Source organism: Accipiter gentilis, chromosome 7 (assembly GCF_929443795.1).
Source record: "Accipiter gentilis chromosome 7, bAccGen1.1, whole genome shotgun sequence".
Classification (NCBI taxonomy): domain Eukaryota; kingdom Metazoa; phylum Chordata; class Aves; order Accipitriformes; family Accipitridae; genus Astur; species Astur gentilis.
In genome coordinates, this window is record NC_064886.1 from 14,999,256 (window position 1) to 15,024,426 (window position 25,171).

Here is a 25,171-nt window from a genome sequence, read left to right on the forward strand (position 1 = left end):
TCATATACCACCCTGCTGCTGTTTTCCAGCTCTGCTCTGAAGGGTGCCAGCACTGGCCCCAGGGCTCTGTCACCACTGACACCAGTGACTGTGGGCACCCCGCAGCCGGTTCCTGCCTCCCGGCACTGAGCAAAGCCCTTACCAGAGGCGAGGGGCTGGGGGCCAGCCACTGTCCCAGCCCTCCATCCTTGGCACGGCTCCCCCCAAGCTACTTTTGGCTCCTGCTGAGAAATAACCCCATGATGGGGGAAGGTGCAGGAATGCAGCCAGCCAAACAGCTGCATGAAATCCTCTGGGGGAGTGCGAGCCCCCGCACCGGGGCAGAGCATCCCTGGGGGCTGGGCAGGGATGCTCTGCCTCGCTGTCCTGCAATGTGGCTGGAAGGAAGGTGAGGGGTCCCAGCTGCTCCGTCCCCAAGCCCGGCTGGGTGGGTGCAGGGGTCCCTTGGCTACGTGACTGCCGGGGCACGAGCACGCTGCATCCTCCCGCTCGCACCCATGGCAGGGGAGAGGTGCGTGATGGCTGTGGCTGCTGCGCCCAGACAAAGCTTAATCCGCGGCACAAAGCGCGAGGCCAGAGATTGGCTCCTGCTTTACGTCACCGAGGAGGAACGGCAGCATCAAGATTTTTTTTTTTTTCCTCCTTCATTTTAATTCTCTTGCAATCTCTGTCCAAAAATAACCCAAGCTTCCTCCCCCGGGAATGCTCTGCATCAGAGCCTTGGCTCCTTCACTCCCCTGTGCATTAGCCTGACAGCTGCTAAACAAAGCTATTATCTTATGCCATATCACAACCTTTTTTAAAAGCACATTTGCAGAGCACAGGATTATTTTATTGTTTCGTGTGGGGAGGCGCAGGGATGCACAAGAGGCCCCGGGTTTCCTGGCAGGGCAGCGGATGCCCCAGGAGAGGCTGTTTCCCAGGGCGCTGGGTGGGCTGTGCAACCCCATCTGTCCCTGCCAGTCATTGCCACTGCCGCTGCCAGGGAAACCTGGGACTCCGCAGGCATCGGGAAATGGTATTTAACCTGGGATTTCCCAGTGGTCCTGCTCCTCGGTGAGCCAGTGACAGCTGCCGTCCTGCCACAGTGCTCCCAAAGCGGGGCCGTGCTCGGGGCCGTCCCACAGGCACCCGGGGGCTCCCCCCCCCATGCAGGACCCTGCCCTGCGCACACCTGATGCGTTTCATACTCTCTGCTCCCCAGGGATGTGGCAGGGCCCAGTTGGCTCCCGGAGGGCTGCTCAGGGGGAAATGTCCTGCGGGCAGGGGGCAGAGACGAGTCCCCACCGGAGCAGCTCAGCCCTGAGAGACTCCCAGGCAGCAGCGGGAGGATTTTTCCCACCCAGCGCTGAGATCTTCCCTGAGCCAAGCCGTGCTCCTCTGCTGTGCGGTGCAGCAGCGCAAGATGCGGCTGGTGTGGAGCCATATTGGAGGCAGGTGAAGCAAGTTCTCACTGTGAATTTGGGGGGCTGCCCTGCCCCAGCTGGCACATGTCCCATGGGAGCTGCCAGGTGATGGTCATGGGTCATCGGGGCAAGCAGAGCACAGGCAGGATGGGTCCCCGAAGGCCCCCTGCCCTGCGGGGCTGTGCTAGAGGGACTCCCCCAAACCTTCTGCACATCCTCCATGACAGGGCCTTGGGTCTCCACTGGGGTCCCAGTGCCTCCGGGCAGGACCCAGACCCCCACTCCAAGAGGCATCGCTGCGGCTGGGCTGGCATGGGTGATTCTCGGGGAAGGGGTGAGGCTGGGTTCAGGACTGTGCAGGGGGAGCTGGCACTGGCTCCCACAGGGCATCTCACAGAGGAGAGATGACCCCAGGGCCGTACCAGCTCACCCCATGTCCCAGCAGGGCTCGGCAGGCTCCATCCTATGGGAGCAGGGAGACACTATGGGGTTGCATCAGGGCAGGATCTGGCCCCTGGAAACCACATTCAGAGCCAAGCCAGAGTCATCAGGCCACCATCCTGCAGCGAGGCGCGCAATGTGCCCAGCGCTCATCCTCTCTTGCACCACTGCAGCCCCCGCACCTGTGCAGCGGGCCACACCACAGGACCAAGTCTTATTTCAGACATTTAAAAATACAGAACAATTTGTATTGAGGTTATACTGAATGCTAGAGCTTCCCACGGAAGTAATTTATCATGTTCAAAAATATTTAATCCCAGCAATTTTCACATTGTTCTTATAAAAACAGACATGTATGAAGGGAAATGAAATGCTTAGTACATTTTTGGCACATTTTTTTCTTCTTTTTTTTCTTTTTTTTTTTTTTTTTAACCTTTACAAATTACAAACACACATTCATTGTTTTTAAAGGAAAAAACCTAAGTCTCAGCTGTACACTGCAGAGATGCACTAACCATCCCAAAACTGAACCAGCCTCTCCTGGTTACAATTGCTGTTCTACAAGGGCAAAAGAAAGACACCAGCAGCCAAGGACACATTGGTGGCTTCGCTGCCCTCCACAGGGCCTGGCTGGGAGCCTGGTGGCAGGGGCGGCCCGGGGAGGAGATGGCCCTTTGGGGTCTGTGTCCGCAAAGGTGAAGGCAGCGAAGGAGCAGAGAGGACGCTGAGGCTCAAACTGGGGTTCACCTGGAGTGGGACCAGCTTTGATGGGCTGATTTCTTCCTGTTCTGCTCCCTGCGGGCTGGTCTCCTGCGCTGGAGCCTGGCCACGCTGCCTGCCTGCATTTCCTTCCCTAATAAACCTCCACCTTCATCCCCTGCCCTTCTCCGTCTCCTGCCCAGCTGCAAGCCCCAGTGAGGTGCCAGTCCCAGGGGCTACAGGTGGGAGCTGCAGACCCACGGAGGTCTGGGCAGCAGGTGCCGGGTGGGCTCTGCTGCCCCGATCTCTGCCCTGTGTTGTGCCGGCACAGCTGCCCACACACCGGGGGGGTAGACAGAGGACCCTCCTGCAGCGAAGCGGAGCTCTGCAGCTGGCGGGAGCGGTGGCAGGGAGCCCAGTCCGTCCTGCTTACCCTGAGATGCTACTGGGGTGCAAGGGGTGACCTCCGGCCATTAGCGGGACCAGGGTGTTCCTGGCAAGGGTCATGGTAAGTGTTAGTAAAGAACAACTGGCGTGAGCAAAGAGGCACCGGCTGTGGAACTCCCCTTTGCTGCAGGGGGGCTTCCCATGGCTCCCTGGCAGTGTCCTGCTGGGGGTCACTGGTTAATGCTTCTCTGTAGAGCTGTAAGTCCTGGCTCGCTGCCTCTCCAGCATCCAAAGCAAAGTGGGAAAAGAAAGCGGCATGTACCTCATGCATGCCAGGCCATCCTGTGCTCCCCGGTGCGGCAAGCATGGGCTCTGCACCGTCTGGCAGCTTTCCTGAGCCACGCTCCGCTTCCCCGCAGCAAGGATGGTCCCTGCACCGGTGGCACATGAGGCCCCAAGCCCCCGGCTGCAGCTCCTGCTCGGGGTGAGGGGAGCTGGGAGCTGTGGGTCGGGGAGGGCTGGCAGCACTGGTGGGACCCTGTGGCAAACCCTGCCCCTCTCTCAGCTCCCAGCAATCAACTGCAGGCTCTTGCAATGGAGACATTTTTAATTTTTAACAACATCAGAACTGCAAAAATCCTCCTGCGTGTGTGTGGGCAGTGCCGGGGGACACGCCGCTATGTGGGGGGGGACAGCGGGTGCCCCCATGCTGCCCTGGCCTCACCGGAACCCGGCTCTGCCCTGGCTCCCGCTGCTGCCTGCGCCCAGGTCTTTGCAGCACACCTATTGCAGTTTAAATAGAATAAATACAGTGAAGAAAACAGTAAAATCTTCAATAAAGAGGCAAAAGGAAAGACAACAGCAGGTCCAGGGGTCCAACCAAACTCCACGTAGTCTCTGGATTAGTTACTGAGGAAGTTCTATGAGAGCACATTAAGTTCGCAGCCAAAGACTCTCTTACCACTGTCCTTATATTGAAACTTCATATTCTCTTGTTTCCTGAAAAGAAGGAAAAGCCAGTTGAGGGCAGCAGCTGCATTTCAGGATAATCTTCCCATTCCCAGGTGGCAAGAGAGGACCCGGGGGTCGTTTTGCTCCAGGGGAAGCAGTGCCCTCCCTGCTGGGACCCCACAACCCCCTCTGCCTCCTCCTGCCTGCTGGAGCCCACCCAGCCCCTTTGAAGCGACCGGCAGGCATGGAGCCTCCCACCCTGTTACTCAGCACTCCCACATCAGCATGGCTGGGCTTGTGCTATTGCTGCACGCCTGGCAAAACCCCTGCTTCCCCATCAGGATGGTCCCCAGGGAGGAATGGGTGCAGCAGGACTCACCCCTGTCTCGTAAATTGGGTTGTCGAACTCCGTTTCTACTGTGATCTGGCTGTAGGGGTGGGAGTACATGAGGGGCAGGCGGAGGCTAGAGTAGTACCGACACCTGCGGGGCAGACACAAGAGTCACTGTGCTGCATGGCACAACCCCAAAGCAAAGCATGACCAGTCCCATCCTCCCACATGCCCCCCAATCCCAGCTCCATGCCAGCACCCAAGGGACCCCAGAGCAGGAACTCAGTGCCCAGCTCCCCGGGACTGTGCCTGGGGCATGTGGCCAGCAAGGGCACGGCGATGCTGAGCCAGCCCTGGCCACGTCCCCATGGGGCTCTGCCGCCAGCCCCCCAGCCCGACTGCACGTCCCACCTTGTGAGATAGATGTACGCTCCTCCCAGCAGCAAGGAGATGATCAGCACTGGGATGAATATGGCTAAGGCCATATTTCCCCCCTCGAGCGATGTCTCTGCAGCAGCTTCTGCTACTAAAAGGACAAGATCTATTATGTTGGCATTTGCAAGCACCTTGTGATCCCCTCTCTGCCTCTGCTTCTCCCCTCCCTCCTCCTGGGCTCCACACAGGCTCTGGCTGAGGGCCCTGCACAGGGCTCATCCAGCATATGCATGTCACTCACCTTCCAGAGCATGTTCAAAGCTGTCCTGATTCACTGGAAGAGAAATGGAGAGTTACTGGTACATAACTGGGTTTGACTGGGTGCTGGCAGCTGTTGGCTGTGTGGGGAGCCCAGGCCTGGGGTCTCCCTGCCCCGTTTGGTCCCAAGCCACGCTGCAAACTTTTGGCTTTCAATAAGATCTCGGTCTCTGTAAGTGCATGCATGGGACTGAGCGGGCCAGGCAAGCGAGACACTGGCAGGACGGCTCTGCCTGGGGTGGTGGTACCCTCCAGAGAGCCCCACTGCCCAAGAGACAAAGTCTCCACTTATTCTCATTAAGTAGTAATTAAGAACAATTCATCCTTGCAGCTTGGTGGCAACAGGAGGGTCCTCCTGTGTCCACAAAGCGCACTAAACCCAGACCTTATTTAGAACAGTGCTTAGGGGGTTTCCTGGGGCTGAGCTCTCTCCCATCTCAGCAGGTGCCTGAGGAGAGCATCCCTGCTGAGCCTGGGCAAACCGCTCCAGGAAGCCACAAAGCAAGAAGAACAAGTGAGCGGCCAGGCCTGTCCTGCATACCCCACACTGCCAGCACAGTGGCCAGAGGGTTTGCTCCCTCTCCCTGAGGCAGCAGAGCTTGCTCAGCACAAATCCAGAAAAGCACCCAGGTCTCAGATGAGTTTAGGTCCCAGCTAGAGAACTGCTGGGGGTCTGCAGCCAGACAAAGGTCCCCTGGCTGTCCCGGGTTGGGGACAGAGGCATTGGCTGTCCCCGCAACCCCCAACCACCCCCGCTGTTACCTTTGCAGATGGGCAGGGGTCCGCTCCAGTGGGACGGCTGGCCCAGGATGCATTTGATGGTAACCTCCCCCATGAGTTCAAAGCCCTCATAGCACATGAAGGTCAGGGACTCTCCTGGCAAGTAGAGGCGCTTATAAAGTATTTGGTAGCCGTTTTCCGGCAGTCCTGGATTGTCGCAGGCCAGCGACTCCTCAGCTGAAAGGGAACATGTCCCAGGGTGAGCCCCAGGGCTTGGGCTGCCGAGGGAGAGAAGGAGCTTGGGCGGCAGCAGGGAAGCACCTAAGGTCTCACCCCATCCCGCTTTCAGGTAGCTCAAAGCTCTGCACCACCCCACACAGCTGGGGAAGGTCTCAGCCAGAGAAAAGGGCTTCTTGGGACCCCTGAGCAGAGGAGCCGAGGTGCAGGGAGAGCAGGAGAAACTGCCCAAACTTACAGACACAGTGCGGGAGCCGCGAGGTCCAGATGGGTGTCCCTGTCTCGCGGCTGTAGCAGGTCAGCAGCGAGCTGCCCTCCAGCACAAAGCCGGGGTTGCACGTGTACTGAATTGTGGTCCCCACCAGCAGCACCGGGTCGGAGATGAGGCGGGTCGAGTGCTCCACCTCCCCAGGGTCCGTGCAGTACATAACTGGGGAAAAGAGGCCCTCTGAGTGGGGAGCCCTGGCACAGCAGTGGGGACTGGCAGCCATTACAAAGTGGTGTAGGTCATGGGGATGCAATGGGGACAGCAGCACATTGCTTGGGGCACTTACTCTTTTCACAGAAGGGGGGGTCACTGCTCCAGCTGAGGTCCCACTGGCAGGTGAGGGTGTCGCTCCCCACGATGTCGTAGCCCGGGTCACACTGGTAGGTGATCTTAGCCCCTCTCACCAGCTCTGTGTGTGACGTGGTCTTCCAGCCATTCTGGATCTCGGGCAGGTCGGAGCAGGAGTCATTGCGGGACACCTCTGCAGCCAAGAGAGATGCTGGCTGTCACCCACCAAGCAAGACCCTGCGGCACAGCCCTCCTCAGAGCCGCTGCACGTGGACACACAGCTCTTCACCGAGTGCCTGTCACTCCCTGAGAACTCTCCAGCCCCAAGCACCGCAAACGGCATGGCCACAGCCAGCAGCCCAGTCCACAGGTGGCATCCCCTGGGCAGAGGGAAGGGGCAGCGGGGCAGCAGTGGGTAAGGAGGGCTCTTTGAAGCCTCCTCAGCCCTGACCCTAAGAGCAGGTGGAGGGCTGTGCTGATGAAAACAGGGCAGTGTCTTTGCTGGGGTCAGGACAAAAAGAGCCACCTGGGAAGACCAGGCTCAGCTCTGGCTGCAGGCGCAAGAGAGGAGCGGTGCAAATGCCGCAATCACATCACAGCTGGTTTGCTCTGGTGAGGGGATTCCACCCTGCTCTCCCCAGCCCTGTGTCCATGCCCACCAAGCGCTGTGCCCACAGCTGAGCTTGGCCGCGTCTACTGCAGTGCACCGAGGAGGGGACCTGCAGCCTTGCAGGTGATCTGCATTGCAGCTTGCTCTCCGTTGTAACTGGGACTATCAGCAGTGGAAAGAAAACACGCTTGGAAGAAGTCTGCCGGGGAAGACAGGCAGGGGGAGAGGTAGGCAGCGAGACCGCAGGCAGCTGTGGGGAAGAAGTGCCCTTCCCAGTCCTTGTCCCTTCCTTGGGCATAAGCCACCCTTTTCTGGCAGACATGGCTGCACCAAAGGATGATGCAAACAGATGGCTCCAGATGCAGTCTAAGTCTCTCCAGAGCAAGGAGCTGTGAGCTGGAAACACCAGCCTCAGGAGCCCATCCAGGCTTCACTGACCTCTCCTAGGAGGACATCTTGCTGCAGTGCCTAAGTACCATCAGCTTCGTGCTTGACAGTGTGTGTGTGTGTGCGCGCATGTGGATCCTCCACCCCTTTTTTTCCTGCAATTTTTCTCTCCCTGTTCTGCTCCGCAGTTGCACTGGGCCAGACGAGTGCTAACAAGGACCAAAAATGCTGCTGCCCTCCTGCAGTACCAGCCTGAAAGAGGGGAGATGTACAGGGATACCCCAGAACTGACTGATACAGAGACCTGCAGTGGGGTTGGGGGTTTGTGCAGCTCGGTGGGATGTGGAGAGGAGTGCTGGTGTCACAGCAATTCTCCCCGCTTCCAAGTCCAGCACCTGGACAACGTGGTCTGGCTGCATGTCGCGGTCCCCACCCGCACTGGAGTGGCAGGGCAGGGGATATGCCCAGCACCCCGCCCTCCCTACCTATGTAGTTCATGATGAATCCTTGCCCCTTCCCAAAGATGAGCCCGGCAGGGTCGGAGTGGAACTGGATGGTGAGGTCGGGGCTGGAGGAGTAGAGCTTCTGGGGACCGCTGCTGCCGACATACTGCCCCAGGATTCGAGCGGTGAGCTCGTCCCCATCGTAAACGGTGAGGATGTCGCTGTTGGTGAGGTTCAGGCTGGAAAGGAGAGCTTGGTTAGGGAGCACCTTGGGCAGGGAGCCCAGGCAAGACGTGACGGTGCCGGGCTCAAGCGAGGCGAGCCCCTGCCCTGGCACCTGCAGCGCGGCGAACCTGCCTCGTTGCCTGTCCCCGTCGCCATCCTGGTCCCGTCCCCATCCCCAGGCAGCCCTGGCCAGCGCCGGCCTGTCCCCAGCCGGTCTGCAGTGCTGCTTTTCAGACGGCAACCCCGCAACTCAGCCCGGCTCCATCCTCCCCGCTGAGAGAGCTCCGGGAGCCTCAGGAAGGAGAGACCCCTCGCCTGTCACCCCTGAGGCAGGGCGGCCGGAGCCCCAGCCCGGGCCGACACCCGCTTCCCCGGCCCCGGCCCCACGGCCTGGAAAAGGCCGGGACCACCGCGAAGGAGCGCCCCCCCCCGCCATTTTGCTGCGGCTCTGGGAAGGCAGCGGGCCGGGTCCTCCCCGGGAGCCGGCGGGCGGGAGCGGCCCGGCCCGGCCTAGCGCCCGGGCCCGGCGCCGCCGCCGCGCTAGTCCCCTCGGCCAGCAGAGAGCAGTGGCGGCCCGCGGATGGCGCGGGGAGTCGGAGCGGCTCCGCCGCGGAGGGCTGGGATCAGGCCGGGCAGGCAGCAAAGCCCGCTCCGAGCCTGGGCCCGCACCGGGCAGCAGCCTTCGACCACCGCGCCTGCAGCAGGGCTGCGGCTGCCCCTGGAGCGGGAGGGGACGAGGGGCTCTTCTCCCCGCTCCTCGCTCGGGGAAGCATCGCTCCGGGGCTGCCAGACGTGCTGCCAGGCTCCTTCTCTTACAGCCCCGGCAGCCGCCGGCTGCCTGCTCGGGGGCTGGTAGTGTGGGCGACCTGATCACCTCAACCCCAAGGATGGACACGGACGGCGCCTTCCCCTGCTCGCTGCCCTGCCTCGTCCTGCGTGCCGGCAAAGGCTCACGGGTGCCGGGGAGCGCAGCCGGCACCCAGCGCTCCGCTACCGGGCTGCGCAGGAGGGGGGAGGGCTGGGGGCAGGGACACCGCATCTCCCCTTCGCCGTGGGGGAGCGGGGCAGGGGGAGAGCACCGGGATGCTCCCGGCCCCACAGAAGGAGTCTCCGTCGGGTTGGAGGCTGAAGTCGCTTTCCCAGCCGGGCCTGCGCTCCTGCAGACGGGCAGGATCTGGCCGGCTGTGCGTGCACGGTACCTGAGGGCCCAGGACATGCTCGGTCGCTGCAGGACCCCTACCCTGCACGTCTGCCCGACTGATTCAGCCTTGTTTGGAGACGCTCGAGCCGATCCCCAAACGTTTTATTAAGAATGTTCTTGGAAGGCGCCCAGCTAATCCCCATGGCAAGCTGACATTTGTAGTAAATCTCTGCTTTCTGTCAAACATGATTTTCCCAGTGACATTTATGTTTGATGACTTCAAGTTGCTTGGCCTCCAGTTCTGCTCAGCCCAAGCGCCCACAAAGCTGAGAGAGGTGTACTGAGAGTTCTGACTTGTGATTTTACAGAAAGCTTTAAAATCTTTACGACTAAGCCCTTACTTGAAACACGCCCTCCTCTTGAAAACCCAAAACAGCATCCAAGGAGATTTCCTTTGCATCATCAGCATTACGATGCCAAGGGCTCCTAGCCTGGCATCAAATCCCATACCCCTCTGACCCCTGGCGTGTGCAGCAAGCGCTGCTGTGCCTGCCAGTGCCTGGAGGGCCCAGCCAGGGCTCGCTGGGCAGCTCTGCTCTGCTCCCTGCGGCTTTCTGAGCCGTGTCGCTGAATGGCACAGGAGCGGGCTGGCAGTCGGGAGGGGAACTGATGCATTTTGTGAAGACACGTTGGTCCCACAAGAGAAAGAAGGCAGGGCACAGGAGCGAGGTCTGGGCAGAGACTCCCTCTGCCCCACACCTTCCCTTAGTGCCTGTATCACATTCAGACCAAAGGCTAAGCTGAGGTTTCCAGCTCATGGATGCCCCTAGGCTTTCCTAGCCCCATATGAACCAGCTTGTGATGGTGCTGTGCGTCACTCCGTGCTGCACGTGGCCGCATGTGGCACCGGTCCCTGCGGCTTCACTCTGGAGGAGTTCAGAAGCCATCTCAGGAGCAATTAACTAATGCAACGGATGGTGTAACAGTGCTTTGAACACAGGGAGCGGTACTCGGTACTGCCCCGGACCTCCCTGTGGGTGCTGAGTACATCACAGGGGATTAGGAAAGCTCTGAGGGGGAGAACAAGGAAACGGTGTGGGTCCCTGGGGCGAGGGTAGTGGCGATACCGCAGCAAAGTGGGATGAGCACTGGTGGGGCAGAGGCAGGCACCAAGGTCTGGACTACTCACAGCTGAATGTCTAGGAAGAGCCGCTTCTCCTCACCGACGTGGACCCTCCAGATGCAGTCCTCCCCCTCCGCATAGGGCTCCGGCCAGTTGGGGGACAGGATCACCCCGGCCACGGCGGTCAGCTCCCCCCCACACATGGCTGCAGGAGCGAGAGGCAGGCAGGGCTCAGCTGGGCTCCCAGCGGTGTTTGCACCCACCGCCCAGCATCACCCCGCGGTGCGGGGACTGACCTCGGCACAGCGGCTCCGTGTCATTCCAGTACGGGTCCCGCATGTTGACGCACTCGATGACGGCGGGGCCCTGCTCCAGGGAGTGCCCAGGGTCGCACGTGAACTCCACGGTGGTGCCCAGGTTGTAGGTGGGGTCAGAGGTGGTGAAGTTCCCGTTCTGGATGTAGGGCTCGTAGCAGTGGCCCCGCTCGAAGGCTGGCAGAGAAACACCCCGTTAGCCATAGGGGCACGAGGCCGGCTGAGGGGAGCTCTGCCTTCCTCTGCTCCTCACCCCCTCAGCTCAGGGGGTTTACTAGGTGACCCCCAGGCTCTGCTGCTGTCCCCAGCTAGAAACCCATCCCTCCATCCCCGCCGTGCACAGATGGCCTCTTCCATGGCATATTTTACAGGCAATTAGGATTAACAACAGTTTATCTGTCTTGAGCCATGCAGGCTTAACCAAACCCCACTTCTATTGTGTAACAGCATCAGTAACGCACTCGCTGTGTTGCCAATTGCTGTATTTGCTGAGCAATCTCCCCTGGGATTATTGCACATTATTGAGCTTGCTCAGAGGCATGGGGCTCCCGTGGGACTGATCCTGGCAGCAGGATGCACTTAAATGACAACTGGAGCAAATCTGTGTGAGCTGTCCGGGGCTTGCCCAGCACCTCATCCCTGAAGGAGCTGCTGGCGGGTCCGGAGGAAGGCAGCCAGCTGAGCAAGTGCTACAGTGAGGCCAGGAGCCAGGACAGCCCCTGTCCCCGTGGTTGGCATGGGCTCGGTGTCCAGTGGTGCCATGCTATGGGGACTGAAGGAAGGGGGCAGACTGGGCCTTTGGTGGTGATCGTCACTGCAGGCTGTGTGATTCCCATGGCACCGATGGCCTTTTCAGCCTGGGTTTGGAGGGGCTGCACACAGTATCCACTGCCCCAGGGCTGCCCCACGGCAGGCACCGGAGACATGTCCCGTGGACACTCTGCTTAGCAACAAACCTTTCTGTTGGAGCAAATGGGATTCTGCTATTTTCCTATTTCTTGCTAGGCAAATGTATTCCCCAAAGCTACTCCAGCCCCAGGCAAAGTTTGGGTTGCCCTGTGCACCTACAGCAATGCAGGGGCAGCGGCACAGCGGAGCACCGGCTCTGCGGATGCCAGGAGCAGCGGAGACCCTACCTGCAGCTGTCTCTCTGTTAATTGCCCAAACATCCTGAGACCTGGGAGCATTGGCTGAGGCCAGCCTGCTGCTCTCAGGGCTACCAAAATGAGAGCACATCACCTTCGAAGCGAATGTTGAAAGCCGTGGCGGCCACTGGCTCCTCTGCGAGGAAGTCAATTCTGATGGAGGAGCCGTCGCTGATCACCCCTTCGAAGGGCACGCTGTCGGCACGCATCGAGTCATAGAGGACGGCAGACTGGTTCGTGTCGCCGCTGTACACCACCATCCTGCATGGGAGAACGTGGCACGTTACGTGGGAGAAATGTTCCCGTGCCCCCCCCGGAGCATCACCTGGCCCCCCCTTCTCGCCAGCACCCGCTGTCTGGTGATCCCAGAATATGGCATTTTAAAGAAATGGTGCAAACAAAATTTCACCAACCAGATAAGTCTCTTTTACTGTGTCATAAACAGGGGCTTTATTCTTTGATTTTACTACAAGCCATAAACCTGCTTTACTGCCTGTTACCAAACTGAATGTTAATGCTGTTTAAACACAAGCATCAGCATCATAAGCATATGCTTTGTGTTACGTATGCGGATAGCGTGGGACTTGCAGCTTCTTGCGCCATGGTGCTGAGCAGTGCTGGTCATTGGGTATTTGGGGGGAAGAAAGGACGGGTGTGACGCAGCACACTGCATCACCCTGCAGCTAGCAGGATCAGGAGACCAGCAAGATCCCCTGGCACGAAGCGCAGGGCCTTGGGAGAGCAGGGGCTGGTACTCTGCGCCTGCCTCTTGCAGCTCTCTTTGCTCCAAGACCTGTCGTGCCTTCTGAGAGCTTGAACGCCTAAATCAGAAACTTCCTCTTCTGCACCAGGACCTTTCTCTGACCCCATCCCCACCATCCTCCAGCTGGCAGCCTCTTCCGTCCTGCACCCTGAGCTCGGGTCGGTGCTGCCTCCTGGGACACCCGCAGCCCGGGCACCAGGAGGGCAGGAGGCGTGATGTGGGGGAGCTGAGACCAGCTGGGAGCTTCCAAGCTTCGGTATATTTTGCACCCAGCAAAGCTCCCTGCTCCTCACCCTGAGCAGAACAAAGCCCTCCGCAGTCCTGGGAGTGCAGGGAAATGGGCTTAGCGCAGACCTTGCTGCTGGCCAGCAGATCCCGGAGCCTCACCTGTCCTTCTCAGTCAGCAGGAGCTTCTCAAAGTGGAGGTGCAGCTTCTGGCCCGGGGGGGCCCCAATCACCCACACGCAGTACATGCTGCTCGACTGGTTCCCCGTGTAGCTGGGTGAGAGGACGCGGCCGATGGTGGCATTGTGGACCGTCCCGCCGCAGGGAGCTGCCAACATAGAGCACAGCCCTGCTGAGATGACGAGGTGCCAGGGCAAGGCACAGAGTGCAGGCAGACAGTTGCACCTGGGGCTTCTGCACAGCAAAGGGGATGAAGCACTCCGCTCAGTGGAGAGCTGATGCCTGCCCACCTTTTCTCACTTGTCTTTAATTCATTAACTTCCTGCCTGGCTTGGCTTTGCTTTGTTTTATTCATACATTTATATGCTCACACATACACATAAAGTCTATGATTTCCTTTCCTTGCCTGCCTAATTAGGAGGCAGATTCTGTTGCCACTGATGTGAAAACCTGCAGCACCTCAGGCTGCACTGTGCGCACAGCGGAGCACTGCTTTTACTCACTCCCAGGACTGCATTCAACTTGCAACACAAAGAAAGCAACACAATTTTTTTTTCTTTGGGGATCCTAGTTTTTCATAGCACTGAGGCTAACTAACAAGGACCGTACCTGAGCAGATTGGCTCTGGGCTGCTCCAGTGTGGCCTCGATGCATTGATGCACGTAAGCACCCTGGGACCCTGCAGCTCATAGCCCAGGTGACAGTGAAAATGAGCAATTCCACCCGAGTGCAGATCCATCACGGTGACGTCTCCAAAGTCAGGTCTCCGTGGAAAGTTGCAGCTCAGCATAAACACTGGAACAAGCACACACATTTCGGAGCTTAGGGCTTGTTTGGTCCAAGTCAAGCCGCAGTTGAGGGGGAGTGCTGAGGACATGCTGGATGTGCCCATGGTGCCACAGATAGACCCTGCTGCTGGGTGCCGGCTGCAGAGCACTGACAAACCACCACACTGCTAGCAGCTTCTCTACCTGTTACTGCTTTTCCCCAGACCTAGTTTCTATTTTAAAAAGAATTTGCTTGAACTCATCTATTTTTTATAACTCTTCAAGGAAAAAATAGACTGGCAGTCTAAGTCTGTGCAGGAAGAGCTGCTGCATGGGGACAGAAACAGGGCAAGGCGGGCGTGAGGAGCACAGCCAGCACTGGAGACCGGGATGTCAGTGCACATTGAACCCTCTGACCGGGGCACGACACGAGCTGCTGCTCACCCCCACCCCAGCCGATGCTCTGAGCACAGGCACTCATTGGAACAGGAGCCCGGCTGGTCTGCAAGGGCAGAACCCAGCATCCTTCCCCCGCTGCCGCCTGCTGGGGCTGAGCCCCACGGGACTGATGCCCCGTCCCACCCCTTCTTGCACGCCCGCGGCGGGGAGGCACCCACCCTGGTAGTGGAGCTGGAAAGTCCCCACCACCTCATCCTGGAAGGTGCGGAAGTAGACGGAGATGGTGTTGGTGGGGCTGCGGATCACCTGGCCCTCCACAAGCAGGGTCTGGTTGGCCAGGATCACCAGGGCATCGCCGTCCACCCCACGGATGGAGAGCACTTCCCCGTCCGACAGGTTCACGCTCTTCACCTGGGTGGGAGCAGAGACCTGTGAGCTGCAGGGGCGAAGGTGGGGGTCCTGGCAGGGTGCTGGGAAAGCAGACATGTCCCAGCCCCCTACACGCACAGCACCCGCAGCTGCAGAGCACTGCGCCACCACAACCTTCCTTCCCTCCGCACTGCTCTGAGCACTGGCAGCTCACTGGGGACAGGAGCTCCTTGTTCAGTGGCGATGGAGCAGTCTGTGCCCTGCACAAGCCTGAGAGACCCCCATGACCACTGACCCCTTCTCCATCCCCCCAGACAGTGGGTGCAGGCAGCTAGAGCCGCTCACTTGGGACACGTTTCAAAGCTGGATGCTCCTGTGCAGCACAAGTTCACCCACGTCTACTTCCCTACTGAAACTGGGGATTTGGGTGGGTGAGTAAAGGCGGTGAGGGTTAGACAGGACGAAGATGGAGGGGTACCATGAGTCGCTGGTCAGGGTAGTGGTGGGGACCCAACTCCACCCACATCAGCCCTGGGAGCAGACCTGCACCTCAAGACACCACAGCACAGAGCATGGCCATGGCCTGGGTTCACCAATCCCAGCTGGAGCTTGGCTGTCCTGCACAGGTCTGAAATCAAACTGGGGTACTTTTGTAGGGCTCAGCACTCACCATCCACCCCGTGCACCAGGGATCCTCCCCAGGATCCCTCATCCACACTGGGGAGCGGAGGGGAAGGGGGGGTCACACGGCAAATGCGTCTAATGAATAGTCCCAAAAGGCTTTAATTATTATTTGGAAATAGCTGAAAAGTAACCCCACATTTGCATTTCATGTCCATTTAGCTTAATAAATGGGCTCATATTTCCGCAGAAAGATGCTCATCAGATCATTTGTTTCCTTAAGTATGTGAGGACCAGGGCTCTATATTTAGCACACACCACAGCCTTAGCCCATAATTGCAAGCGCTCCCAATGATGTTGTGACTAGAAGGATTTGTTGCTGTTGCCACAACTGTGCCCATCTCCCCCACCTGGTGCATGAGGCAGCGATGTGCCCAGCTCCAAGGGCCACTGGTACCACACACAGAGCCACCCGTGGCACTTGACATTCTCTGACCTGCTGGAAGAAGTGAGATTTCCTCAGGAGAAACGACCTCAACCCCATCAAGTAACTACCTGCCTGCTCCAAAGGTCCATAAGCCCTGAACGGTGCCTGGAAAAGCCTGGTCCTCACTGCAGGGCTGGGCTGAGCAGCCCCAGGCTGGGTCAGAGCATGCCTGGGTTCACCCCAGCCCACACTTTTAACCCAGGAGGAGCTGATATTGCCTTATTTTGCAGCAGGGTGCTGGGTCACTGCAGAGAGTCTCTGGTCCTCACTGCAGGGAAAAGCAGTCCTCGGTCCTCAAGGGCGCTGCACATCAGAAACATGGGCCAAATGCGTGCCCTGGACCCTGACCTGCCCCAGGTCATTTCTTGTTCTCCAGGTTTTGTCCTAAAACCACACCTCCCCAGCACAGCCTGCACACATCGCCTCTGGTAGCATGGCTCAGATCTAATTATTATTAAGTGAAATGAATTAAATGTTATTGGGGATGAACTATTTGGAGTGCAGGATCCAGGGACGCTAAGCAGACTACGTACAAAGCTAACCACTTCCTCCCAGCTCCCACTGGGGCAGAGTTTTTCTTCCCAAGCTCTGTCTGAATCACTGCAAAGACATTTCCAGGTTGTTTCTAACACATTTTGTTCTGAAATCACTCAAAGACAAACCTGCTCCCAGCTAGCTTCCTCTGGTGATGACTAGCATCGAGCATGCTATCTAGCACGGAATCACTCTGGCAAATTGGAAAGAGAAATGTTCTGGGGTGCCATCCGAGCAGCTGATTGCAGCTGAGCTGCTCTGCTCTCCTTTCTCAGATCTGCTGCTGGGAAGGGGTTTCAGAGGAACACCTCAAGAAGGCAGAGCTCTGCAGAAGAGAGGGAGCTGATGAACACTGAGGCACCTCCCTGGCCCTTTGCAGGATGCTGTGGGGTGGGGACACTGCTCGGCTCCACCATCTGCTTCCCTCTCCTGTAAACCCAGGCTCAGGGGAGCCCAGAGCAGGGATGTCATTGCAAAGGACCCTCTGTTCCCCATGCCAGTGCTGGGTAGGCAGGCACCCTCAGAGGACCCAGTCCGCTCTGGAGTAAATGGCAGGTACAGACGGATGCAGTGGCCACAGGCCAGGGACCGTCAGCTGCTGTGAGAGGGACCATATGTGTGGGTTCCTGCCAGGGGCTGGGGAGGACGAGTTCTTACTTTAATCAAAGACTGCACCAAAGTCAGCTCCTAAAGAGTCTGTTGGGAAGACAGGAGGGATCCTTGATTCAGGCTGCCAGCCTTGCTCACCCACTAGAAAATCTCTTTAGGGAAATTCTATTTCCTGCCAAGAAGATTCAAGAATTTTAAAAATAAATATAATTTAACTAAGCATTCGGAGGGCTGGCTGCTCCGCAGCTCCCAGGGCTGTGATGGTGCGACCCAGCTGGCTCAGGGGCAGGCAGGCTGAGGCACAGCTCTCTCCAGGATGCTGCAAGGGGCACTGGGGGCTGCCAGCAGCGAGCTGAGCGGGGACGCCGAGCTCCCACGTAGCCCTGGGCACCCCCCAGCACCAGGCAGGTTTGCTGGCAGCCTTTCCTGACACCATGCCTGATATCCAGGCTTTGTGCCTCCTCCTTGCCGAAGGCAGATTTCCTCTGCAGTGAGCAAGGGTCTGACTCCAAAGGCTGCAAGGGAAAGAAGCGGAGGGTCCTCGTGGCCTCCTGAATGGTTTCAAGAGCCTGCAGGAGCAGCCCCAGGGCTCTACACTCCCAGTCTCTGTTTTGGGGCAGGGCTGCAATGCCACAGCCATTCCTGCCACCACTGCACTCTCCCATGGTCCCTGTATTGAGGGTCAGCACCTTCTTGTCCCAGGGGTGTCTATTTTCTCCTGCAGATGCCTTTAACAAGATTCACAGAGGTAACAGGCAGCGCTTCACCATCACTTGCTCTGCCCTCCCCTTGCCACATGCTGAAACCTGGGGGACACTTTTCCCCATGGTCTCCAGGACATCCTTCCTCCTGTCCAGCCTCCAGCAGGACCTGCTGAGACCATACACCACTCATGACAGGGGAGTGCACCAGCCCAGGCTCCATGCAGAGCACATCCGACCCAGCTCCCCAGGCCACCCCACCACAGAGCAATACAGCACCTGCACAGCTCTGCTCCCCAGCCCAGCCTGGCTTCTCCCAAACCAGCATCCCTGAGCAGGTCTGGCCTCCAGAGCTCCCAGCTCAGCCCCAGCAAACCCATGTGAAAAAAGGAATCCCTCATGGATCTCTTCTGCCTCACACCATCCTGGCATGAGAGCTCAGCCCCACTCCTCCTCACCCGACAAGATCTCTCTCTGCCTATCTCCATTACAGGAGCTGTGAATTAAATCCAAATCACTTAAATGTTAACCAATTACCCACATCATGGTGAGGCAGCTGAGGAAGTTGCACTGCGTTACTCCAGCACCTGCCTGATGTAATTAGCCTCAGAGCCACTGAAGCTTGCAGTGCTTGTACATGTGAAATAATTAAAAAGCAATGGAAAAGACTCCGTCAGCACCAGGCAAAACAAGGGGGAGCAGTGGGGAGGTAACGGCTGTCCCACCCGGCTCGGGTATGGGTATTGCCCCCAGCCAGGCTGACACATTGGAGACGAGCAGTTGTACCCGCCATCCGTCAGCCCCTCGTGCCAGCTAGTGCAGCCCTTGCTCTCCGCCCCAGACCTGTGAAGCATCCTGGCAGCCAGCAGTCCTCCCTGTCACCTCCAGTCTCAGCCCTTCTGGTAGGAAATAATACAGAATTAGGACTGCCACCTTCCAGCATGTCTGTGCTAATTACTCCCCAAAGTGCAAGCTGGAGAGCAGCACAGAATGAGGCCATTGGTCTTGGTTTACAGGTGGGGAAACTGGGGCATGACGCTGGGATGGTCCCCGGGGCCCTATGCTCTCCCCGTGCACTGCTGTGGGTCCTGGCACCTGGGAGGGGAGGCAAGGGTTAGAGGTAGCCCAAACCCCACGATTATTGGCCCTTCCGCCATGCTGTGCCCCATTTCCCCAACACTGGGGCAAGGGGCTGGGATGCTGCTGGGGGCTGGGATGCTGCGTTCGGGGCTGGCTGCCAGCTGGCTGTTCCCCCCTGCCAGGGGCAGCTTGTGCAGGGATGCCTCCAGATTCAGCTCCCTTGGCTGCCAGTCTTTTGTGATGGTCTTGCAGGCTTGTTGGGAGCAGCTGGGCGTGGGTCCTTACAGCAAAGCCTGTTTGTGATGGTGGGGAAAAGTCCCAGCTGTGGGACTAGAGCTTTCTGCACCAGTCCCACTGGTCAGGGATGATGACCAGGGTAGACTTGTCATTTTAAAATCAGGTTTGCATGCAAACATGGACAATGTTTCTGCACTGCACTGTCTGCCTTCTCCATCAGCATGTATCACGTGTGACATCCTTTGTGCAAACTAAGGAGTGGATAAATCTGTTGTCTTGCTTGCCACAAGTGCTGTTTCTAGCTTTCTTGGGACATAATTCATGTCGCTGCTGCTGCCTAAATGGTTAAAAAGCCTTCTGCAGAGCTCGCTGCCTGCAGTGGCAAGTCAGGTATTCACTGATGCTGCCATGCTGGAGCACATCAGTCCTCGTCCGTGGGCACCTGCAGAGGGGCCCTGCAGCGTCTGGGGCGGCAGGGCAGGGACTGGCAGCCCCTTTCCCTCCTCCGTAATCTTTGCTGAGCTGTTGCCCACCCTGGGGCAGGGCACGGGCAGGCACTTTGCTGCTCTCAGCTGCAGGCAGCAGCTCTGGGGTACTCAGCACCGCTGCCTGCAGCCCCAGGGCCTATTCCCCTCCAGCTCCCACCGGTGCCTATCTGGCTGGAGTGGCTCAGTCCTGCCCGGCCGCCCACGGGCATCTCAGCCACCCCAGGAGCTGTTGCCGGACAGGCTGCATGGTGCATGCTCAGCCGGCTCTAGATGAGGCCATGCTCAGCCAGCGCAGACCTGCTGTTGTGATTTAATTTGTCTGAAATGCTCAGAAGCATCAGCAAAGTGAAATCCAAAGCTCGGGGGGTGGAGAGGCTAATTTTATGCTCCATTAAAATCTCAGTTTACAATGGAGCGAGGTCAGGAATGGTGTCACCTGATGGATTATGGACGGAAGCGAATTTACAGCGGAGCAGCCTGTCTTTAGCACCCTGTGGATTTGGGGAGACAAAGTTACTGCCATGGAAAAGGGTCTGAGACAGACACACATGCCAGTGCTCACCCCTGTGCTCTGCCGGCTCGCAGGGCAACCTCCGCAGCAGGGCACGTTTCCACATCATGCCACAGAGGTCAGCCCCTTGTGCCTGCCGGAGGGATGGCAGGAACAAGCTCGCTGGAACTACTACTCTTTTTAATGCACATTCTTAATTACACAGATTAAAAGTTAATGGATTTTAATTGGATGCGAATGGTGACATGGGGAAAATGCAAGAACAAGAAAGGATTGCACACCAGAGCATGGAGACCGTGAACTGATGGTGTCTGAAACCTGTCCAGGCCCCTGCCCTGCTCCCAGCCTTGCCGGACAGTGGGATGTGGCGTTTTGGGGAGAGCTGACCATGCACGTCTGCCTGGGCCAGACCCCCCGTTCTGATGGGTTTGCACAGTGCCGGCACGGCGGCAGCCCTGGCATGCGGTGTGCTGCACCCATGCTGGCCGTGCCCGCCGCTCCATGCTCCTGTTCGTGCCAGGTCACAGCAGCAGAAACTCACCCCTGGCTCTCTGCTGCAGCATGCATACTTGCTGCTGCTGGGGTTTGCTGCAAAATGCCTGCTTGTCCATGCGGGTTTTATCCTTCGGTTGTCAGGGATGTGGCCCTGCTTCGGTGTAGGTGCCATTTGTCGAAACCCGTCCAAAGCAAGTGCTGGCTGGAGAGGGGGCTTGGGCTGCCCACACAGATGCCTTGGGGCTGCCCGCGCACCTCAGGGCTGCCCGCACACCTCCTGGCAGGCTGGGGAGGGAGGGCAGAAGGCTGGTGGCCGCACTGGAGACAGCGCTGCTGCTTCGCCCCTTCCCACGAAGGCTTAGTGCCTTTTTTTGCAAATTGCCTGCCAGTGCCTCGTTGTTAAATTAATTGCGTGGCATTTCAATGCTTTGATCATCACTGACGTTCAGGATCCACCAGTTCCCTTGTACAGTTTATTTATTACAAGGCCTAAGAAAAATCTATTTTTCTCCCTGGGAGGGTTTTTTTAAAGCAAGTGCAGGTGCCTAGGGCAGCTGTGCCCAAGGCTGTGGGTGCTTTGCGTCATTTGCTGTTGCAGAGCAGGGGTGTCGGGCCATAGTGATCCCCTCCCCCCAGACACGCTTCTCACCTGGAGCTCGACGCCATAGCCCGTGTAGACGGTGACGTTGTAGGTGCACTCCAGGTAGCTGTGCGCAGGCAGCGGAGGGTAGTCCGTGGAGTCGATGTAGCCCTCAGGGTCGTGGAAGCTCATGCTGCAGAGGACTAGGGGGAACGTGCGTCAGCGATCGCCCCGGGGGAACGGCTCACCCAGCAGCTCCCTCCCGCACCTGGGTATGACCCTAAAACCCAGCACCCGGGTTCCTGCTCCAGCGGCCAACACCGCTGAAGGGCAGAAGATTTTAGGCAGCCCCACAGACTCAGGCAGTGCCGCCGGCACCACACGCAGGGCTGCTCCCCGTCAGCTGCCGTAACCCTGTGCCCATGCTCCCTGGCCCTGCGTGGGCGGTGCGGCTTACCTGGGGTGGGCTCCGTGGTTATGACGGTGGTGGTGATGATGGTGGATGTGGTTGTTTCTTGGCTGTCTTCTGACGTGGAGCCGTGCACCTCTCTCTCCATGCCGTTTGTCCAATTAATGGTGGCACCGGCAGGAGCCACGGTCGGAGCCTCGCCAGCATCACCCGTGCTGTCGGGGAAGGGCCGAGGGACCACCGGTGGCAGGGTGGATGGGGAGATCTGCAGCGTGGGGTGGCTGGTTGTGGCCCAGCCCCCCCAGGGCAGCTCGGGGGGACTCTGCTCCGCGTCCCCTGACCTGGTTGCTGCCTCTGCTGGTGCACGCGGTTCTTGGGAGGCGATAGGGAGCCCGGACCCCAGCGGGCTGGCCGAGGAGGCAGCCCTGGGGGGCCCTGGCAGGGTGGGCTTGGGCCTCGGGTGCTTCCTTGCCGTATTTACTTGCTTTAGCGTAGGTGGCTTTTTCTTAACAGGGAAAGTTTGTTTTGCATCAGCGTCGGGGGCGGCGGTGGGCGTTGGCAGGATGTGGGTCCGCACCAGCAGCGTCGTCTCCTCCGCCGCCGGCTCGGCACCGTCCTCCGCCGCCGGCAGCAGGTTGAGGGCAGTGGAGTGCCCGAGCTCCCTGCCTCCGCTGGCCGAACCCATGGCATGCCTGAGCTCCCCAGCTCTGCCAACCGTCTTGTCCACCAGCTCATCTGCAGCAAGAGGGTCCGGGCTGGCGGGGACCAGCGCTGCCCCTGATCCACTGTCTGCAAAAAAATGGGGAAAAGTGGGACTCGGGCAATTCTGGGCATGAAATTATAGCTGTGCCGGCGGCACAAAATCAGCCCCCCAGGGAGCTGCGGCTGATTGAACGCCTGCCGCTCTCCCAAACAGACTGATTATGAGAAAGCAATAATGAGCCTGCACTCCGAAAGTTGGGTTTCTGTTGAAACTCAGTGGCCTTATCTCACTGTTTCAGAGCTGCTATTTGGTCTCTTTTTCTAGAGGTCACTTGTTCAGGGAGGTTCACTCACTCCTGCTGAGTTTGTTGCTCTGGCTCGGTCTCTGTGAAAAGCCTTTATTTTTGCAATTGTCATCAGCAAATATGCCTATTTCAAAGCGCCTGATTAGGCCGCAGCTCTTTCCCATTGTCTTCCCCACGCTGCTGCCTGGCGGGGAACAGACACCGATTAACTGGCTTCCTCCGGCCTCCCATGGCAAAACACTACCCACTTCTGCAAAGTCTCTCCTTAGGCAGCCACTAACCTTTTGTGTTGGGCAAAGCATTGCGCGGGAAAGAAAGAGTAATCAAAGCCACACCGCCACCGCTTCAGCCAGGGAGTTTAATTGCATGAAATACAGATTTATTCACCACCAACGGGCCTTATTGGGCTGCGGTCCATGGTGTAAAATAAGCTGTAAGCAGCGCCACGGCTCTGCGAAATGCTGCAGAAAGCTCCAAGAGGCAGAGAGTCAACATTTTCCATGGAAACAGCAGTTGCCAGGGAAGGTGTTTAATGCGCCGTACTTAAAGACTGTAATTCCAGCCCCCTCAGCTCCCCCGGGAGGGTTTGGAACCTGAGTCCCCAAAAGACAGGGTCTCTGCCCGCAGCGTGGGCAGGCGCCCGGCTGGGCATGGGGCTGCCTGGGCAGGTGCTCCCCTTTGCAACAGCAAACGAAGGCACCGATCTGCTCCAAAAAGTGGTTTGAGTTGCTGTGACATGCCTGCAGGGGCAGCCAGGATGTGTGCCCGCCACGATGCCAGGTTTCTGTGGGATGGGGGACTGGAGCAGCAGCCAGGATTACTTTCCCAAGCAGACTCCAGCAAAGCATGGTAAACCTCTGGCTTGCCCTGGGCACTTCATTACAATTAAGTGTTACAGATACTTTAAATAAAAGCACAACGCTTGCATTAAATTTCACTTGATTTTTTGCGTTTCAAATTCTACTAATGAAAGTAGGACTGGAATGAAAAGCAAGAATGGAGCTTTTGGATGTGAAACCTGAAACACAGGGACACTGCCAAGTGATTGCTGTGGGGGAGTACCGTTCCCCTGGAGTCCAACCGCCGTTTACCTCATGCTGTGATTTTAATGCCTTTCAACTTCTGCTTCTGATGCCTTAGCATTAGTTTTGCTGCCGCACAGCTGGCGAGCACCGTGCTGGGCATGCTGCGGTGCAGGCCGGCACAGCACTGCTCTGGCACAACAGTGGTTTTACAAGGGCTCTGCTGGTACGGGCTGCTTTAGCTCCTCAGCCCTAAGCACAGAATCATAATCTCATTGCAGGCAATTGCATGAGTGCTGGGGCAGAATTGGGCAGAGGATGGGAAAGCAGGCGAGCATTGAAGCGTGCCTGGCTTTGTTCCGCTGCGCTGCCCAGGCTGGGGGACCCTGTGCTCCTCCTGCCCTGCGTGGGCACATGAACACCACCGTCAGCCATGCTCCCCCCTACCCTCCCCAGTATTGTGCACGGAGGACTCCTGACGGAGAAGAAAGTTGTAGGAGACCTTAAACCCGCCTCGGTGGTGACGCCGCAGAGCGTGGCTGCTTGTTATGCTGCTCATGATCCCTGGCCGCGCTGCGGCTCCCCCAGCGTGTTTGTGCCATCCAGCTGTTGCCTCTCATTACACATCTAAGTGCTGATCCTGGAAACACTCGGGTACCCGCTCTGCTTTCTGCAGAGGTGCGCGCTCACTCGGAGGTGACTTGCATGCATAACGCTCAGCCCCTGCGTTATTTGGATATGCGGGATCAGCGGCTTTATAGGACTCGGACTTATACACTCTAAGGTACGAGCGCTCGCCTGGATGGACCGGGGACCCCAGCACTGTCACCTCCACAGGTGCCAGGGAGAAAAGGGACTCACAGTGGCAACGGAGTGGCAGAGTCTTGAATGCCCCAGTGGTCCCTGCCAGCTCCCTTTATAACCAAGCAGTTATTCTTGCTGCAGCTTGTGCAAGGATAAGCAGTGGTCACTGCTCCAAACGGTCGCTCTGCAGCAAAAGCAGCCCAGCGTCAGCCTTGGGGAATGCGCCGTGGGATGGGGGATATCCCCAGCCGCTAATGGGGCAGCCGCTGCCTGCGGGGCAGGAGGGACTGGCACAAGCAGCCTGCTGAAAGTTGACTTTGCTCCATCTTTTGGAGAATCGAAGAGGTTTCTGGCCAGAACCAAAGATAAGGGTACATAACAGGGAAAGGCAAATGTTGGGAGAGTTAGCCTGAAGGATGGAGTTTCCAAGATCTGCTTGTCTGAGGCTGGAGATGTATTTTTGTCCAGGTCTGTGCAGTGAATGCACGGCAGGAGTGCAGGAGCCTTCCCCTCCGCTGCAGGCAGGCTCGCCTCTCCTCTCGCTGGGCTGTGCCAGGACAGTCCCTGAGCTGCTCCTGCTCCTCTGTCCCCTCGAGCCCTTGCATGGGCTGCTGTTACTTGCGCTGGTCCTTAGCCCCAGCTCCCTGGGACACCCAGGGCCCTGCCTGTGCCCATCCCAAGTCGCTGTGTCCTGCTGTCAGCCGGTTGAGCCATGGGCCCAGCCACAGGCAAGCCAGTCCCGGCTATGGAGGTCTTCCTGGCCTCTCCCGTTACATTTCCCGTGACTTAAAAAATTAATTCTTTAATTAGTGGTGGTTCAGCAAATTCATTAGCTGATTCCCTTAGCACATTAGGAGACATTTCACACACATAGTCTGCAACCACCGACTTGTGTCGGCTCTGAATAATCTCCCCCGGCTCCCCACAGGGAGGCTGGGTGCCTCGTGTCCCCACGCACACTGCTAGGGGGCATCCCAGGAGCCCCCACAACCTCCACTCATTTCTGAGCGTCTCTGCTTCCCTCTCCATCCCACCCCCGGGCTGAGCCTGTCCTCCATGGGCATCCTGCCACGG

At 58.3% G+C, this 25,171-nt stretch overlaps 1 protein-coding gene across 2 annotated transcripts in view; it reads right to left on the reverse strand.

Moving 5' to 3' along the window:
• Positions 1-3,616: 3,616 nt before the first annotated feature.
• SEZ6L (seizure related 6 homolog like) overlaps positions 3,617-25,171 on the reverse strand; it is a 48,642-nt gene continuing 27,087 nt past the window's right edge. Inside the window, exons 2-17 of one of the 2 annotated variants that reach the window (XM_049806384.1) lie at positions 21,313-22,053; positions 20,925-21,058; positions 14,362-14,554; positions 13,587-13,772; positions 12,960-13,125; positions 11,904-12,070; positions 10,647-10,841; positions 10,417-10,555; positions 7,904-8,100; positions 6,420-6,614; positions 6,104-6,295; positions 5,671-5,865; positions 4,892-4,924; positions 4,627-4,738; positions 4,264-4,366; positions 3,617-3,932 (exon numbers count right to left, since the gene is read on the reverse strand). In XM_049806384.1, coding sequence (XP_049662341.1) covers positions 3,903-3,932; positions 4,264-4,366; positions 4,627-4,738; positions 4,892-4,924; positions 5,671-5,865; positions 6,104-6,295; positions 6,420-6,614; positions 7,904-8,100; positions 10,417-10,555; positions 10,647-10,841; positions 11,904-12,070; positions 12,960-13,125; positions 13,587-13,772; positions 14,362-14,554; positions 20,925-21,058; positions 21,313-22,053 — 2,978 coding nt within the window. In that variant the 3' untranslated portion in view covers positions 3,617-3,902. Of the gene's footprint in view, positions 3,933-4,263; positions 4,367-4,626; positions 4,742-4,891; positions 4,925-5,670; positions 5,866-6,103; positions 6,296-6,419; positions 6,615-7,903; positions 8,101-10,416; positions 10,556-10,646; positions 10,842-11,903; positions 12,071-12,959; positions 13,126-13,586; positions 13,773-14,361; positions 14,555-20,924; positions 21,059-21,312; positions 22,054-25,171 lie in introns of both variants that reach the window. The other variant, XM_049806383.1, reaches the window with a different exon arrangement.